This window comes from Uloborus diversus, chromosome 6 (genome assembly GCF_026930045.1).
Source record: "Uloborus diversus isolate 005 chromosome 6, Udiv.v.3.1, whole genome shotgun sequence".
In the NCBI taxonomy this organism is placed as follows: domain Eukaryota; kingdom Metazoa; phylum Arthropoda; class Arachnida; order Araneae; family Uloboridae; genus Uloborus; species Uloborus diversus.
In genome coordinates this window covers 104587439-104606477 of record NC_072736.1, presented here as the reverse complement: position 1 = coordinate 104606477, position 19039 = coordinate 104587439, and the positions used below count along the sequence as shown (strand labels likewise).

Genomic DNA, 19039 nt, shown 5'->3' with positions numbered 1-19039 from the left:
GAAACAAATGTAACTACCACGCATTTAACTCGATAAAATTGCAACCTATAATTGTCATTAAAAATGTTTTTAGTAATTCAGAATTTAAATTATTTTTTCTGCTCTAAAAAAGAACAATAATTTCTAACTTCTATACAAAATAAATCTGAATGGGGTAATTAGAGTTACGGCGATAATTTTCTTAAATCCTTCTTCATTATTATTTTCCAGTATTTTAAATTTTATTTGTTTACTGATATTTTGCTTCAATATTAGTTTTTGTGACTGAACATAAGTATTATTGCAATTTTTCTAAACAGAAAACTAGAAGAAAGATTACGTTTTGGCAGATCCATTTTCCAATAAGTTGTTGACGGAAATACGGTAACTTTTACTTGCACTTAAACTCTTTGGTCCAAATGTTGTAGAAAAAAAAATTTTTTTGTTTAATCCTTAGCTTAATACTAAATAATGTTCTTATGATCTTTTGCTAATATTATGTATTTTACCACCTCAATAAAAGTTATTTTTTCTGTACAGCAGGCCCTTAAACTTTTGATTCTCAACCAGATATAAAAAATACGTATGTAAAACTATGAGCAATTTTCAAAAGAAAAACAGATATTATTTAAGTTTTGCTAGGTGACGACATTTACGTTGATACAATTGAAAATACATCCAGTAAAGTATTATTTTCTAAGATTGCTTTAAATAAATAAAAGAATTATGTGTTTGACCTCGTTAACGAAGCATTTTGGTAGAAAACATTGCTGAAACCGAATAACTTTCAGAACTTAAAAGTTTAAGAAAATATCTGAAACATACTGTTAAATTTCTGGTTTTCAAAAATCAGATCAGTGGATTCTGGAAAAAGTCGTTTGTGAAAGAATAATTTAGGCTTTCTTATCTTCCTCATTTTAAAGCAGCTGTTTGACCGATTGAAATCAGGAATACACGAAATCGGAAGAACAAAGAACTATGGATTGATCATTCATCAGTTCGCTTTCACGCAGGCTATCAGTTGCGATTAAATGATTAGTAGCTTTGGCTTTTTATTGGGTCGATCCAATTAAATATCTTCAGAAATCAAAAACAAAAAATCCTCTGCCGGAATACAAAAGTAAATTATATTGTTTAATTTCCTAAATAAATGATACATTAAATGTACTCAAAGTTGCTGATATTGTTTCAGTAAATAACAACTGAGAATGAAGTGATTGGTAAACTTTGATTTTTAGTCTCAAATGCAGTGTTCTTAGTAACTTCCAGAATATTTCCTAAAACCTACTTAATCTTAACTCTAACTTTGCATAACCTTATCTAACAACTTTTCATAATCTTATGCTCGAGTTTCACTTGTTATTTACCTGATTTTTTTATTTCGATTGCCTCTGCCATAAGAGACCCATTTTTTATGACACCAAACGTCCAACCTTAAAAACAGACGATTTGAAACCATTGTTCTAGAACGATTGAATGAATGCAAAAATAACAGTTCTCTCAAACCGTTGAGCTATTGAACTTACCATACGCCAAATTAGAATCATGTAAATTTTCAAAAGTTTTCGTTATGCATGGCGAAAAATTTTTAAAAAAATACCTGGTATGCAAGTAGGAATATGTGTCCAAGATCCATTGTTACATGTCGCTGGAGTTGTGTTGTATCGAAGCTCATACTGCGCTATGCAGTCGACAGTGATATGCTTTCCATGCCCTACTTTTGCATCTGGAGAATAATTCGTCACCCTTCCATGGTCGATGGCGGGAACCGAACATGGGGCTATAAAGAAAATTCTAAAATGGGTAAAAAGAAAGTTTCCTTTCCACCTTTAAGTTAAAAAAAGTTTAATAAACGAAATGCATACTTTATGAACCATAATGATTACAAGAAAAAATTCACTAATTCAATATTTCCATCAAAGTTAAAAAAAATCGACTTATTTTTAATGAACTATCTGGAAGAATTCTTCATATAAACTTTGTTTAAACAAGGGCGTGCACAGAAATTTTTGGACCCGTTACAATTGACTTTTACGAAGCCCCGCCCATATTGTTTACCCCTATGTCCCTACATACATTTCATCCCCCATTTTAAAAATCTCGTGGCCCCTTCAGGCTCGGGCTTGAGCCAACAGGCGTCCCTTCTCCCCCCACCCCTCGTACACTCCTCTGTCTCCAAATACACACTCAAAGAGCTCAAAAATTTTTTCACTCTCCACTTTGAATAAATGTAAACGTAGCACAAAAAATGTTTTTAGACCTCAAGAATCGTTTATTCAATTTATCTGATGCCACAACGTTATCCAAATCTATGTATTAATCTATCCATCTATTTATACCGATCCATGTATTTATTTATATCCATCTATTTATATTTATATTTAATATCACACTCTTATTTATATCTATATCGTCTGTCTTTTAATCTGCGCTATGTGGTGTACAAATAGAAACCCTCTCCATGAAACATTTCTCTTGGAGCAGCTGTGTGCCGCTATTGTCAACCGTGATCGATGTATAATTATTATCTTTTTTCCTTTTAATGGAACTTAATCGAAACTTCCGTACTTGTAATTCCTGCATCGGTGGTCAAACTACGCGGAGAATTCCCATTGGAGGAAATGGAAAGCCTTCGTGTCATCACTCACCCATGCACTTAGGCACAGAATGGCTCCACGTCCCGTCGTGTTGGCATGTCGTGGAAGCAGATTCCCCGACAAAGGTCATGTTCTCCAGGCAGCTGAAATAAATCACAGAAGAGAAACGTGTGCTGGACCCCTTCACATAGCCATTGTGTAGGATGCCGGGGCTGCCACATTTGATTTCTGAAAACAGAGTCAGGAGACATGGAAGGGTGTTAAATATTTTGTTGGAGTTGTTGATCTCGGAGATAGCATACAAAGCATGTCTGATTAAAGAAATTTTCTTGTGTGAAAGAAACATGAAATAATATTGTATAAAAAACGAAATTATGATTATGGAGTAAGGAAATGTTAAACAATTCGCCGCTAAAAAGACGATTGAACGCACTTTACTTTTAAGCATTTTGCAGAAAACCGATTTAAAGATTTCCTGTTTACTGTATCACTTGGGAACCGCCACCAGTGTGAGGGACTGTAACTTTTTGAATATTTATTGTAGAGATACTTCCATTGTCATATTATAAAATCGACTTTAGACATTTCTGTGGTCATTTTTCGATTTTTTTTTTTTTTTTTTTGAGATTCGCCCATTCGTCTTTTTAGCGACGAATTGTCTCGCTTAACGTAGACCGGGGCGCGTTTACGCGTTGGGTACGTTTAAGCAGCGCCATTTTTTCAAAACGAGTTATAAATGAAGAGCCATCAGTCATACCGGATTGATGCTACTCCCTAGCAAATATTCTCACAAGTTTTTGAGCATCAGTCGAGCTTCGGTTTAGCATGCGGATAGAAAAATAGGTTTTCTACCCAGCCGAGTAAATTTTGTGTTGAACGTTTTGAAGCTTATTGTGAATAAATAATACTTTGTGGAAAACAAATAAATATATTAAAAATAGCAGATTTGTATTTTTTTTTTTTTTTTTTTTAGAATTGTATTTATATGCAAAGAACATTTATTAAATTATCGCATGCTAAAAATAAATCCAAACTTGCCGACGGGGCACGTTTACGCATTTTCATCGGGGCACATTTACGCACGTTTTTACTGTGTCTTACAACTCTGTCTTACTTCTAAATAGGGCCTCTGACGCTTTTTTCACCCTGTACTGTCTGAAACCTTTAGTATTTTCAGATTATTTAGTTTTGAAAATCTCCATTGATTTTTAATTATGTTACAAATTCGTATCTTATAGCTTACAATCATATAGTGCTGTCTTCATGCCTGTTCAGCTTTAACTTTATCCTCTATTCAGCCTGTAATATATTTTCTTTATTTTAAGGATGGTGAGACATTACGTTCGAAACACTAACACAACCACGTTAGTTGTTAAAATAATGAAAATTCTTATCGATAATTCAAGTATTTTTCCCACTAGGCCTTCCACATCTTCACATATGAACTACCCCTACTGAGACCGTTTGAAATAGTAGAACGAAAGCTTAGAAACCAGGAAAGGATTGTGAGCATCCTCTTTTTTCTCCCTAACTGATACTCCTATTAAAGAAGCCCTCAGACAAGAGCAGTTGAAAGCTACAAAGAAAAAAAAAACAAAATGGGCAGAACGAAAATAAAAGAGAAATTACTTTAAAATTTATAAGTTTTTATTGAAGCAGAAATAGAAGACATCAAAGAAAAAAGTCTGAAACCAAAACCTGCGACAGGGAAAAAGTTAGTTCAATCTGTAAAAAGGAAAATAATGAACGATTCTGTTTACGAAGTAGAAAATTGTGCTTGCATTAATTGTTTGAAAGCACACAACCAATCGAAAAAAGGACAAGACAGGGTTCAATGTCTTGGATGTCAAGACGCAGAGTATGCAAAAAGAAATACTTGATTTTTGTTAGAAAATATAACAGTGCTGAAGATAGGCGAATTTTAACTATTAAAAAAAGGTGTACTTTTTTTTAAACTGCTGCCTTTATAAATTGTCTACATAAAGATAATTTTTAAAATATTAATAGTTCAGTTTTATTTGAAGTTGTAGCAATAAAATATGTAGCAATGAAATAAAGTGGGAAAATGTAATTTGCTGGTAAATTTGAAACATGAAAGAACGAATACCCCTTTCATTAAACTTGTGTATAACTCCGTTCAACTATTTTTATAATCAAAAAGAAGAGAAAGAAAACAAAATCATGTAACCAAACAACTTGCCTGACACTTTGGGGCAATAAAAAGCGAAAACTAATTGAAACTATATTAACATGTAAAAAGAAAAGGTAAAGTATTTTTTTTCATCAAAAATACGTTATTCAATATTAAATACATACTTATTTCCAAATCCAACATTTTTGATATACTCAGAATCTTTTTATAAAGTCAATCAAATTCCAAGCAATATCTATACTTTTTATGGATAGCGTAGGCGTGCTCCACAAGGGGAGACATAGTGCAGATTTTGCTATTAAAATTGTAAGCAATGTGTCTGCTGAGGGTGGTTGATGTTAACTTTTTTAAAGAGCTCTTGTTCTGGGGTGTCGTCGTGGTGTTTTAGTGGGGTGCACCATTGCTCTTAGGGAGATGAACACCCCTAGATAACGGCAAAAAGGGATAAAAGGTGTTTTTTTTAAATGGATTTTATGATGTTAATTTATTGTAATCATTCATACTATTTTAATATATTTTCTCTCTCTCCCCCCCCCCCCCTTTAACATTATTCTGTAGAAGTCAACTCTAAATGCATGTGAGCATAAATGCAGTACACAATTAACTATTGCTTTGCAGCGGCGTACACGCAACTAAACCCAATAATTAGGTAAATAGTTTCAAAGTGATTGAAATGCTCTTCATTGATTCTGACACTACCTCGGTTAACTAAATTCCAAAGATCATATGTTGTGAGCTATTCAGAACTCATTAATGGGTACATGAATAACTTCATCCAGTTATTTTGTGCAAACTAGTTGAATGAAATGATTCGCTGCGCTGATCTGTTATGTACAGAGAACATTTGAAACAATATATATTCCTCAATAACTTTTGATAAATTGAGTACTAACCGCATGCAGGTGAGGGTTCAGAACGGAGGGCTATGATGTTCATGACCTCCCTTTAAGTGAAGAAAGATAGGGTAAAGTTGAGTTTAGGGATTCATATTCCGAAACTTTCGCCTCAGGCCCATTATTTGTTGCAAAAAATGACACTTATGACCATTTCTCTTACGGAAGTACCGCCCCCCCCCCCAAAAAAAAAAAAAAACGGAAGCTGGAACCGCCCTTTTACGTATCCGGTACTACTTTGCCGAAGTTTAAAAAAAGGGTTGAAGTGGATGGTTTTCACTTTGTAAAATATATGTGCAAACTTTTGGAAGACATACCATTTTTTGGAAAATATCATTACTGGATGATGGAAAGTTTTATTCGAATTTAACATATTTACGGTTCACTGCTTCCGAGCTCACGCGTATACATTTACCTTAATTGTGTATTTGGGATGTGTCGTTTATGAAGGAACGGGTCTAAAAGATTGATTCTATCAAATAAACGATGCAGTACGATCTTCTAAAAAATGAACGACCTTTCTTTTGAACGATGATAGTGTTTTATATATATATATATATATATATATATATATATATATATATATATATATATATATATATATATATATATATATATATATATATATAGTTATCTCTGTCTCTTTTAATTTCTCAATATAAATTTCAAAAATATTTTTTGACATTTTTATTTTATGCCTCAAAAATCATTTTTTGCTTTATTTTTTTAGTTCAAAATTTTGATCAGACGGTATTCGGCGATTTTTTTTTTAAATAAACTTCTTTTTTAAGATCAAATTGCTATTTTTTACGTCGTGTCAGTTTTATGTATTTTTTATGAAATAAAAGCTAACTATTCAATTTTATACCTTCAGGAATGAAACCTGCGACTTTTTCAATAACAGATCTTACCACTCAGTGGAAAAAAAAACCTACAAAATTAACTATAACTATTTTATCCCTCCAAACTTAAATAAAATATTTCTGGATTGAATTTTTATTAGTTAAAATTTTAATAAACTTTCTAAGTGCTAGGTAGTTTTCTCGCTTTATATTAAACTACCTAATTGTGAGATTTCTAGGCATTAGCTTAATCGCTTTTCTTTAACGGAGAATAACGAAACCTATGAAACATTTTCCATGTACGGTAACTAGGTCTCATAGAGATATCACTCCATTTTTTTTTTTTTTTTTTCAAATGAACGAAGTCGCTCAAATGAATGAGTTGAGATGTACGAGTCAAAAACATGAACGATCCTCCGACGAACGATAATTAAAAAAGGTAGACGTTGTCCATCTCTATTTTACATGTGTCTGAAGAAAGTAAAAAGATGTGCAACGAACAAGTTCACATACAGACATGAAGAATTGCATTATTTATCATCTGTATTACTCTTTTACTAATAATAAAGCTGAAAGTCTGTCCGGATCTCTCTCTGTCAGGATCTCTGTGACGCGCATAACGTCTAGACCGTTCGGCCGATTTTCATGAAATTTGGCACAGAACTAGTTTGTAGCAGGGGGTGTGCACCTCGAAGCGATTTTTCAAAAATTCGATTTTGTTCTTTTAAAGAACATTTTAAGAACAATTTTAAGAACATTTTACCGAGCAAATAATCACAACGTGGATGAAGAAATTACGAAATTATCATAACGTGGAATCGTAACATGGGCAAGCAAATGAATATAGCAAATTGGCGAGAAATTCATCATCCATTATTTGTAAATATACAGGCGAACCAAATGAGCTTTTAATTTTCCACTACGGATAAAGTCGTGCGGGTACCACACTAGTTTATAATATAAACGTTGATTTAACAACTCCTAATTTTAATCTCGCTCTATGCTTATCTTACTCCTTCGAATAAACATTAATTCCTGAAAGTCCTCTCTTCATTTACATAAAATTTACGTTTTTGTGTTTCAAATAAAATATAACAGTAGAACCTCGTTTCTCTGACACTCGTTCATTTAGACCTCCTGATATTCCGGATCAACTTTGTAGCTTCTCTTAATATTCTACGTTCATATAGATAATTTTAAATTATGATTACATGAGCGCAAATATACTAAACATTCGCTTTTTATTTTGGTCTACCAATGATAAAGCGTTTGCGTCACCATGCTTTATTCAAACATCACGAGTGATCGAAACAGAAGATAGGGGAACAATTCCCTGTTAAAAAAATGATGTGGACAAAAATTAATACTTTTAAACGTATTTTCTACAATTTTATGTAATTTTGTTACAAAACATGTACTTTTTATAGTGACGAAAAGGAAGTTTTCACATTTATAGATTTATTTTGCTCACAGCCCTTACTGCCCAGATTTTTGATTTTTCTGGATTTCCTTTGGTCAAAGATATTCCGCATTATCATATGGTTGTACTGTAAATGCTTCTCAGGATTGTGTCATAGAACTGCAACAATAGATCGGCATGAAAATACAATAGAAAGGAAAAATATTTTATCATAATGCTTAGGGTAGATCGGGCACATTTACGAGGATTTTTTTTAATGAATTTTCTAATTTTTATGTTTGAACCTAGAAAATTTTAGACATTGTAGTTTTATAAAGCAGTTAATGAAGTCAAAATTTGTATATTCAGTTATTGCTCAGCTTGTGTTTTAAACCGCATTTTTTTTTTTTTTTTTTTTTTTTGAGTATACAAGTCGGTTGCGTAAACTTGCCCCAAACGCGGGACAAATTTACGCATCGTGTGGGGCACGTTTACGCATAATAAAAATGATACCTAGGAGTAAGTGATATAGATATTTAACCAAATTTAAATGTTGCATTTCTCTGAAAACATTTTGAAAATAAGAAAATCACAAAAAATTAATTAAAGAACATTTTATAGGCTTATTGCTAAGGAAAACATTGTATTTCCCTTTTTTCATTTTATCTCTCCACCTTCAATTCAAACTGAATTGATAATGAATTGTAAATTTCTTTATGTAGCAATTCACCCACAAAACCTTTTAAAATGGGCAAAATGCGAAAACTTCAAAAGATTCAAAGAGACGTTTGAGAATTTTTTGTAGATTTATCAAAAATGCGTGTTTATATAAGCACATACTTCTAATAAATCTTAAGTGAAATTACTCGAAAATAAAAATAAAAGCTAAAATCAAAATATCCAACATAAATAAATAAAAATACATTCTCAAAATATTTAACGAATATAAAGTTATTTCATTTAGTAAATTGCTGGAAGCGTGAAAGTTAAAAGCACTGGTTTTATTAGAGTAGCATCGCAACTACAACCATTGTAATATATATTTTTTGAAACAAATTAATTATCTTAACCCACTTCGTGATGAAAATGCACGATCGCAGAAATAGGATTTCATTGAAAAGTTTTTCTAAATCATGCTGTATAACAGCACCTACCAGGGCCACTGTTACTATCTCTTGCCCAAGTTAGAGGAAAGGTTCACCTATCATTTGTACTGGTTATCTCCAAATTTTTAATTTTGCCACTTGCATCCCTTTGGTTCTCACTGCATCAATTTTCAACCCTCTCTTAACAATAAAATAGCAATGAATTAAAATTTTAAGAGTCAGTGTAATTTTAAAAGTTACAACATTAAAGTTAATTTTAATCTTTCGACTGCGATCAAAGGATCGTCCGTTTACCTTCGCAATAAGGCTCTTCTCCTTCCCATTGCTTGTTCGTCTCGCATATTCTTGTTGTTGGTCCCACCAATCTGTACCCAAAAAGGCACTCATACCGGGCTACAGATTTGTATGTCATAGCCGAATATACCACGCGGCCATTGTTAACATCCTTGGGCTGCAAACACTGTACGGCTGAAAGAAAAAGAAACGAAAAAAATAAAACGTTAAATTTTAAGACAGCATGAAAATAACTTATCGGGAAATACTTCATTTTTGTGAAGCTGTGTGCTTTTACTAAAATACAACTGATTTATTGCTATTTTTAAATTGTTTTGGTAACGAGAAATAAAGTGGTTATACTTTTCGCTTATAATACTACTTGTTATGAAAACTTATATATGAACAGGCTGTAATTATCAGCGAATGTTATCTATAAAGTATTTATTTCGAGTATTTAGCAAGAAATCTACACGTTATTTATCTAGGGATCATAGAAGTAGAACATTTTTGAAACAAAAAGGACGATTTTCCTGCATGTTCTTTAATAGACAGAAAACAATTATTTTCGCTATTTAAACAAAGCAGAGCACGTTTTTAAATGAACAGTTCGAGTTTTCTTCATATGATTTTTTTTTTAAGTGTGATTATGGCGGATTTAGTTTGGAAATTGAAGTTAATGATGGCGTTTCTTATTTTTTAATTTTAATTAAGAGTTTTAGTTTTTTGCTACTATACATGGTGTTTCTGAACTCTTGAGCAAATCTTTAAGGGGTGATAGTACATATCAGGACAAGAAATTTACTGGCAAAAATAAGGGACCCAAGTGTCTCCCGAAGGAAGTAGGCACCATTAAAGTTTAGGGTCCAAAATTTCAAATGATCATAAAAAACGGAAAAATTGGTCGATTCTTTTGCGGCTTTCGCTAAAATTATTCTTTCTGCCAGTATTTTCTTGAAAATAAAGTTTGAAGATGTAGTTTAAAAAATACCGATAGAGGACGCTTTAGACTTTGAAGTAACGAACAACTATATTTACCGCTATTTTTGAACTTCATTAGATTTTTTCTTCTGCTTGGACTTAAACTCAAATTTTCAGCTCAAAATTAGATTGGGAATGATTAAGTCGCGCAAACTGAACAGTGTTCAGAAATTGAAATACACTCTGTCACAAAAAAGAAAAAAGAAATACATGAACCCTGAAAGAAAAGAGCGATCTTCACGAAACTTAAAATTGATGTAACCTATGACAGGATAAGGAAATTATTACAAAATCAGAAGAAAATATTGTTTATTAATAAGTTATAACACAACAAAGGTTTAAAACAGTAAGTTGTATAGCCTCCTCTGGCAGCTATACAAGACAAAACACGGCGTGATATGGAGTGAAATAGGTTACTTATGAGTGACCACTGGGACTAAATCGGGATTCATCGTCGAAGATAACATGCCCCCCCGCCTGTAGCAACCCAGCTAACCTAGTGCAGCGAAAATCCAATCCATAGCAATGGACGCCGGTTCGAGATACCAGCGTCTTTCAGTCTACTCAGGATTGTTTTTCTTGATACCATCACTTTCTTGGAAGGTGTTAAGCGACATGGAATTAAAGTTAGAGAGCTTAGTGGCCGTTCTTATGATATGCAACCTTCGCGGTCATTTCTGTTTCTAGAATTCATTAACCGACCGCAATGGACTGATTTATTTATTTTTACCTTCGCTAAGCTACTACCATATCACTTCTACCGAGGTGGCGGCAGATACGCGCGTGCAACCAACCTGCTTCTCTATTGTACTTTCCTTTAAAAAGTCCAACAATTGTTCGTATACCTCTAAAAAGTCGTCCTAGTCACAATAGTCTCTTTACAACTTGACAGTTTCGTTTGAAGTGCCCTTTAACACAAGCTTTCACACTTTCAATCCTACCTATCTGCGCATCTTGTATGCGCTTAGCGTGCTTACCCTCTCGTCACTGGCGACGAAATTTAAATAACCTCTTACCATACTGCATTCCTGCCGAGTTTGTTGGTTTCAGCTCAATTTATTGTGGAATATATTTTTTTGTGACAAAGTATATTTCAACCTTTGAAGACAGTTCAGTTTTCGCTACTTAACCACTCCCAACAATTCAGATTTTGAGCTCAAAATTTAAGTTAAGGTCCAAGCATTAGAAAACATTTAATGAAATTCAAAAATAGTGGTAAAAATAGTTGTTCGTTACTTCGAAGTCTAAAGCACCCTCTTTCGACATTTTTTAAACTGCATCTTCAAAATTTCTCTTCAGGAAAATACTGATAAGAAGAATAATTTTAGCGAAAATTGCAAACGAACTGACCTATTTTTCCGTTTTTTATGATCCTTTGAAATTTTGGGCTCTAAACTTTAATGGCGCTTATCTCCTTTGAAAGACGTTTGGGACCCTTATTTTTGCCATTATATTGTTTGTCGAGACATGTACTCGCCCCCCTTAAAGTTTTGCTCCAGAATTCAGAAACACCCTGTACTTAATACTATAAAGGCACTCATTCTAGATTTCCGTAATTTTCGCGTAAATCAAAATATCGGTGATTTTACGAGCAGAAAGTTTCGTAAGTTTTGAATGAACATAGTCGAAAGTTGAAGAAATAAGTATTTCGCGAGTCTAAATTTTAGTGATTACCACAGACTCGCGAAAATTAAAGCCTCTCGAAAATAAGTGCTTTTACAGTAGTCAATGAAAAATATTTGAACCATCACTAGGAAAATTTTAGCATCTTGACTTTGTTCATATTAAATGTAACATTTCTTACATATGTAAATTACATCGTCCCTGGTTAACATAATGCTCATCTAAAAATGTGTAGCTAAAAATTTAATTCGTTTGAAAAGATATGGAGTGATCCTACAATAAACTGGAAACGTGCATTCCATCAACCAGATCGTTAGCGAGTTAGTTCTTTAGCATTTGCCAGCTGTAACCTCAAACATAATAAGATTTCATTCCAACATTACAATAAAGATCAGTTTTGTTCTTAAAGAACTTTATTGTCCTCAAAGAATAATATCGTTTTCAAACACAAAACTCTGTCAATTGCACCAACTTCTGTGTTTTAACAAATTTTGTGTGTAAAGGGTCCAAAAAGTGTAACAATGAATAAAAATATGACCAATGATAAAAAATTAACCGAAAATGTATTAAAAGGAACTAGAGAATAAAATTTAAAAAAGCGCTAAATGAGTAGGAGAAGATAAAAATCAAAAAAGAAAAATAAAAGAAAAATTCCCTTTAAATATATGCAGCAAAATGAAAGACTTTTCACAAGCTTCGCAGAAGGTAAAATTTCTCCAAGTCTTTAAATTTTGAGCTTTTGTTAAAATTTTGGGACTTTTTAATCTCTCGAAAACAGAGCCACGATTGCAAAAATTTTAAATTCAAAAGGTGTCTCATGTGATCTTGCGATTGCTACTTATTTCAACTTTATTCAACTGTTTTTATTATTACACTACAGTTCAACTCGCTTATAACGAACCCGGATTTAGCGAGGAAATCAGAAATACTTCGATGGTACAGTGTTAAATCTATAGGAGCAAAATTTGCTTTTTACGAGCAAACCTCGCTTAAAGCGAGCTTTATTGTTTTGATTTGTAAAATTGCCATTGACTTCCAGCTTAGCTTATCCTTTTTTGGTATGGTAAATTTTCTTTTCCATTCTAAAGTCAACCAGGATATTGATAAATCATAAATCCTGAGAAAAAGCGATGGCAGCACTTTTTTGAATTTGTGGTGTAAAGAAAAATATATAAAAATTACATACATATGTGTGTATTCCTCAAAAACAATGACATAAGAGACATTCAGACAGTTCAAAGGAAAGTAACCAACTTATTCGGGACTAAACAGTGATTAAAAAGAAGAAAAAAAGCAACTATGTTGATTTTTTTATGATTTTTTTTAACGAACTCGCTTTTTACGAGCATTTGGTTATAACGAGCAAATATCGCGGTCCCTTTGCGCTTGTTATAAGCAAGTTCGACTGTAAGGGAGAGTGTTGTACCTTGGGACACTGTTAATTTCTAAGAATCTGTTTCTATCAGCCATGGTTTTTTAATCTCTCCTTCACCACTAAATGGTACCATTGTAAAAATCAGCATCAAATGAGCAAAAATGGCCATTTTACGAGTGAAAGAAAATTTCATGACTCAAAAGTTAATATTTCTTCCTTTTTATTTCGTTTGCTGTCTTTGTATTTGTAAATATAATCAACTGAATTTTATTTTGTTATGAAAGAGAAGTACTATAAATAATTTGTTTGTGAGAAAAAAATGAATGTGCATCTAGATTACCATTGTTTTGGTTTTTCTTAAACCACTTGGCGGTTGTACTTTGGGAAAGCCAAACATTTTGTACCTTAGGCCACGTTCCAAGGTACAACATATGCATGGTTCTTAATAATTAAGATATGTTTAGGAAGATGCTTCTAAGTTTATGATGTCTTTTAAACACATTTAATGAAAGATTCATTATTGAATATTCATGATTTAATTCACTACTATGAATTTTTCTGGTGCAAAATTGGTTTAAATATGTGACTGCTTCCTCAATCATGAAGACTTTCCCACAGTACAATAGGATGTTGTACCTTGAGACAGCTTGGACTTTTTTACTTTAAATGGCTGGAAACATTTTATTTTCAAACTGTCTCAATTTTAAAAAGTATATTGCATAAAAGTTTGTTGAGGTATTTTAATGTGACTTTTAGATTTTAAATTTGATTCAAATAATTGACTTAAAAAATTAAAAAGCGAAAAGTGTCCCAAGGTACAACACTTTCCCCTTAATGTGTGGTGTTCTGGAAACATAATAATTAGCTTATAAAACGACTGCTTGAAGTGAACCGAAAACTGATACATACGTCGGCATGAAGGCAAAACTCCGCTCCACTCTCCTTTCGACTGGCAATAACGGTTGGCCCGCCCCACCAATTCGTATCCGGGGTCACAGTGGTATGTGACGCGACTGGTGAAGGTGAAGATGTCCCCCTCGCGGCGGCCGTTCTCTATTTCACCCGGATGGTCGCAGGAACGTGCTGTGGGGAGAGAAGGGCTAATTAGAGGATGGATGGAATGGGGGTGGGAAAACACAAAATAGAATAGATCGCAGATTGAATATCAACTCAAAAGCTTTTTGTGCAAGTTTTAGCAATGGGGCCGTTTCCAAAATTTTAAAAGTATTTTTTTTTTTTTTTCTGAAAGACCATGCTTAAAAACATAGGATATGACCATTTTTTAAAACATTTGATAACGTTTAATATGCTTTAAAAAAATTACTTTAGCCGGTGCGCTTTCATTATTTACGCTTCTGCCAATGACATCACAAATGATGAAATGCCATTCACTGTTGCCATTCGCAGAGGAAAATATTTAATTCGCAACTTTACTCACGTCTACTGGCAACGATATGGTTGATAGCAAGCGTAATATTAAATTCGCTTCTTAATTAACATAACGTGGAAACGCGGTAGAAAGATGCGGCAAAGTGCATCACTTGTGACGTGATAAAGACAACGGCTTGTTTGAAAGATCGAACATTCTGAAAAGTAGATTAAAAAATAACTGTTGGGGAAAAGGAAAGTATTTCCTGTGTCCATGTTATTATCATTATTTATTTATTTATTTATTTATTTTATTATTATTGTTATTATTAGTTTTTTTTTTTTTTTTTTTGCTAATTCTATCAATTTCAGCGACTAAAAGTGGTACTTTTGACGAAAGGAAACAATTCCATTCTCTTGTGAGTAACCAGCGTAGATAAAACTCGATTTGCCAACCGTTGCGTTGATTGCTTAATTTTATATACAGGGTGTCCTAAAAGTCCTCAACGTATTTCAAAAAAAAAAAGCACGAAATTGTCGTATGATAATGCGGATTGAGCCAGTTAACTTCACAGAATTAAGATTTTTTTACGACATTGTGAAAAAAAAAGATAAAAAGAAAAATTAATTATTGTGTACTTAATAAGAGTGTAATTGTTCAGTAATTTACATTGACGGCTGTGTCGTCACAGAATCAAAAAGATATTGTTACTGTGACGATAAAGCTGTCAATGTAAATTACTTATAATTTGATTTTTCTCTTTTTTCATTTCTTCTTTTCTTTTTCTTTCTTTTTTTACAATGTCATAAAAATTTTTTGAAATGACAAAAAATCTATAAAGTATTAGGGCGCAAACTGCAAATTCTTACGACAATTTGTTACATTTCTATATATTTTTTTTTTTTTTTTTAAATGTGTCAAAGACTTTTCGGACTCCCTGTATATATTTTAGAAAGAAGAATTTTTCATGTAGATAACCTTGTATGCTTAATAATTTTTACAAAAGCTCTTTAAAAAGAAAAAACCGTGAAGGTACAATTAATGCTAGAAAGACTGAAAAAATTACCGTATACTTTTAACTTTCAGTTAAAGACTGAAGGGGCCAATGTGGTCCGTACCTAATTTTTGAGTGAATTCCTTTAAAACAAATTTCTGAAACAGTCCTATTGGCCCAATCATCTTCCCTTATGACTAAATAAAAACTCAGTGTATGATACTGTTCCGTAATGTTGTCTCTACAGTCCGAAGTGTAAAGTGTTAGTTATGTTTTGAGGAGCAATCTCTACACAGAGTGAAACTAATACCTTTGTTATAACCGTTGTTATTTCATATTTTACGATGTTATTTCAGCTATCTCTACGGTTTCGCGCATCGGCATTCGGCAATATTTAGCATTTGCACTTTCATCTCACAGTAAAAAAAGGAAAGTAGAAGTGAAAGTATAATGAGTAGTAGTTTTTGTAGTTTCAGTAAGTAGGAGAAAGAAAATTTTTATCTGTCTTTGTTGTAAAAATAGCTGTGTCGCCCGGCTTTGCACGGTCTACCTCGAAAATTAAAGTTGTATCAAGTGACGTGTGTTCAACAATCAAGCTTGAGAAAACAATATCAGTAAAACTTTGCGACAGATTCCAAAAAAATACCATAAAGGAAACATTTTAAATCTCCCGATTACATCAGGAAAAGCCTCAAAACAAAACCCAGAATTTTTATTTCTTCTACTTCGGGAAAAAAATGGCGACACATCTTTCTTCTCAATGATTTTCTTCACGCTACAAATTTCAATAAAAGCATTGTTACGAAAAGTTGAGATGAAGCACTGTATAGTAATTTGAATGGGAAATACCTTCGAAAAATAGGGATTTTATGTCGAAAACAAAGTGTCATAATTAATCGTTTTTGATTAATATCTCCACTTATTATTATCGGAAGTTTATGTTAAATTGCCAAACATAAAGATGGGAAAATTACAAATCTTTCGATATCTGGTTCGATGGTCAGTTTATCGGCGTTCGGGAGAAGTAACCCGGACATAGATGTATATAGATAGGTACATACGCGCAGATTTTAATTATGTAGGATACCTCAGGGGTCACTGTGACCCCTCTCGTCATAAGATCCAATATTTACACTACTATGAGGTTAATGACTAACTGATTAAAATTAACGTTCACATAGGGTCATATCGTTCAGATAATTATTATTCTATTTATTAAATAACAATCTATGAGAGGAGCCACAGAGGGCTCTTCGTCTTTCTAGTGTAAGCCGGAAAGCTCTTTTTAGTTCTAGTTTTAGAAATCTTCTATTTTAAGCAAATCTCCCTCTTTGGATACAACCAGCTTAAATAAAGCCCAATATGCCATAAAAACTGATTTTTTAATATGTTAGTTGTTTATTTTAATATACATATTTGAGGAAGAAGAATTTTTGATGCAAATTCATATAAATTCTGCGCTTAACGATTTTTACACAAAATCTTTTGAAAATAACAAAAGGTACAAATTAGATGGAATGTGTCTTCAAGTTTAAGATTTTGCTAGAAGCTCAATTTTTAGGAAGAAAAAATCCCTTCATATCGCATGTAATTTATGCTTACCATTTTCTTCGGGTTCGTGCCATAAATAAACACACAATTTTATTTTATTATGTTTATATAGAAGTCATATTATACGCATTTTATTTTTCAATCTATAACATTAAAAAAAATGGTTTTTATTTTGTAACTAGAAAGTCGCTCGCCAAGATACGACGGGTGAAAATTGGTTCTGCATTTTAACGAAGCAGTTGCCGGTTTGGTGATATTTTGATAGTTGAATTTTTAATCCTAACTCCAGTGAATTAACCCTAAACTCCAGTAGATAGCGTTCATAGTTGACCACTTTTTCGTTTCGTCATTCCCCTGAAATGACACAGTCCTACCAGTAAAACAGATAAGTTACCGGGTCGAGTTCAGCTTTGTCACAATAAAGCCTTTCCATGCATGTTAAACATTACCAAAACACATTATCAAATTATCATGATGCCGTTGCGCGAGTTTCATTGTTGAAACACGTGCGTTACTCGATCACCGGCTATTATACAGGGTGGTTATAATTTAAGTTACCCTGTTCAGATTCCTCTAGTGACCGTTCTACACATCGGATTTCGATGAAAATTGGAATATAGATTATATAGACCATGGGGAGTAGAATTATGCAATAAAAAAATAGTTCGAAAATCTACCACCAGGGTAGAAAAGGGCACGTGAATCAAATAAGACGGAGACTGTGTCACAAAATCGATTTTATTTACAGAGTTTGTTCAATGTGTATTCCATCTGCGTCAATCACGTGTTCGAAACGTGTTATAGCGTGAGCCACAGTTGCACGAATGGTTTCTCTATCATTAGCATGAACATGGCGCCTTATGCTGTCCTTTAATTCAGGCACCGTCCGTATGCTTCCACCTTAGACCAGATCTTTCAGGAAGCCTCACAAACAGAAGTCACACGGATTTAGGTTCGGCGATCGCTGGGGTCAGGCTGTAGGAAAATGCCTAGAAATTGTCCTGTGATCACCGAAATGCATACGAAGCAGTGCCTTTACTGGACGAGCAATGTAAAGGGCTGCACCATCTTGCATTAAGACAGTTGAGTCGAAACATGATCGTTGTTGCAAAGCAGGAAAGACTTGCTGCTCAAGAAGTGCGCAATATCGGGGACCTGTGACGGAACACCTTTTAGGACCTTGGGGCGTGGTCTCCTCGAAGAAATGGGGACCGAGGATGAAATCACTGGTGAAATCACACCATACGGTAATGTAATCGGGATGCAGTGACTGTTCATACACAACATTGTTGTAGCCGGATGTGTTTCCGCGTGTAGAGCGCCCCCTATCGTCGATTTTTTAACTATTTTTTTTTATTGCATAATCCTGCTCCCCATGTTCTATATAATATATATTCCAAGTTTCATCGAAATCCGATGCGTAGAACGGTCACTAGAGGGGTCTAAACAGGGTAACTTTAATTATAACCACCCTGTATATATAATACATGAGGATTCAAGAAGGAAATAAACGTATTCCTGTTTGTACTCTATAATATGCTGATATTTATGATTTCAGGTAATGTGATACTGATATTATGAAACAAGTACTAAAATCAAACATAATAATAAGAAATGTCATACGTCCAAATTATTAAATTTGAAAACTGATGAAGAGTTAACAATTCTTACTGATGAGTGGGTTGAAAAACAAAAATATTAATCACGTAAACACGCGTCTTCCTTTATGAAATATGCATTCGACAATTTTCTCAACTAATTTACGGAAAATGTCTTCTATGATTACTGAATAATTTATCTACAAAGAAATGGTACGTATAACATAGTTAAGTGATTGCATATTCTTCTATGGATTCGAAAAACGAAGCTAACATTGTAAAGTAAACAATATCATTTCGTAGCTGA

At 33.2% G+C, this 19039-nt stretch overlaps 1 protein-coding gene across 1 annotated transcript in view; it reads right to left on the bottom strand.

Annotated features, from left to right (window-relative positions):
- The window catches only part of LOC129224904 (sushi, von Willebrand factor type A, EGF and pentraxin domain-containing protein 1-like), a 149274-nt gene that overhangs the window by 51851 nt on the left and 78384 nt on the right, over positions 1-19039 (bottom strand). The window contains exons 5-8 of the mRNA XM_054859450.1: positions 14130-14303; positions 9263-9436; positions 2628-2804; positions 1580-1759 (exon numbers count right to left, since the gene is read on the bottom strand). Coding sequence (XP_054715425.1) covers positions 1580-1759; positions 2628-2804; positions 9263-9436; positions 14130-14303 — 705 coding nt within the window. The remainder of the gene's footprint in view (positions 1-1579; positions 1760-2627; positions 2805-9262; positions 9437-14129; positions 14304-19039) is intronic.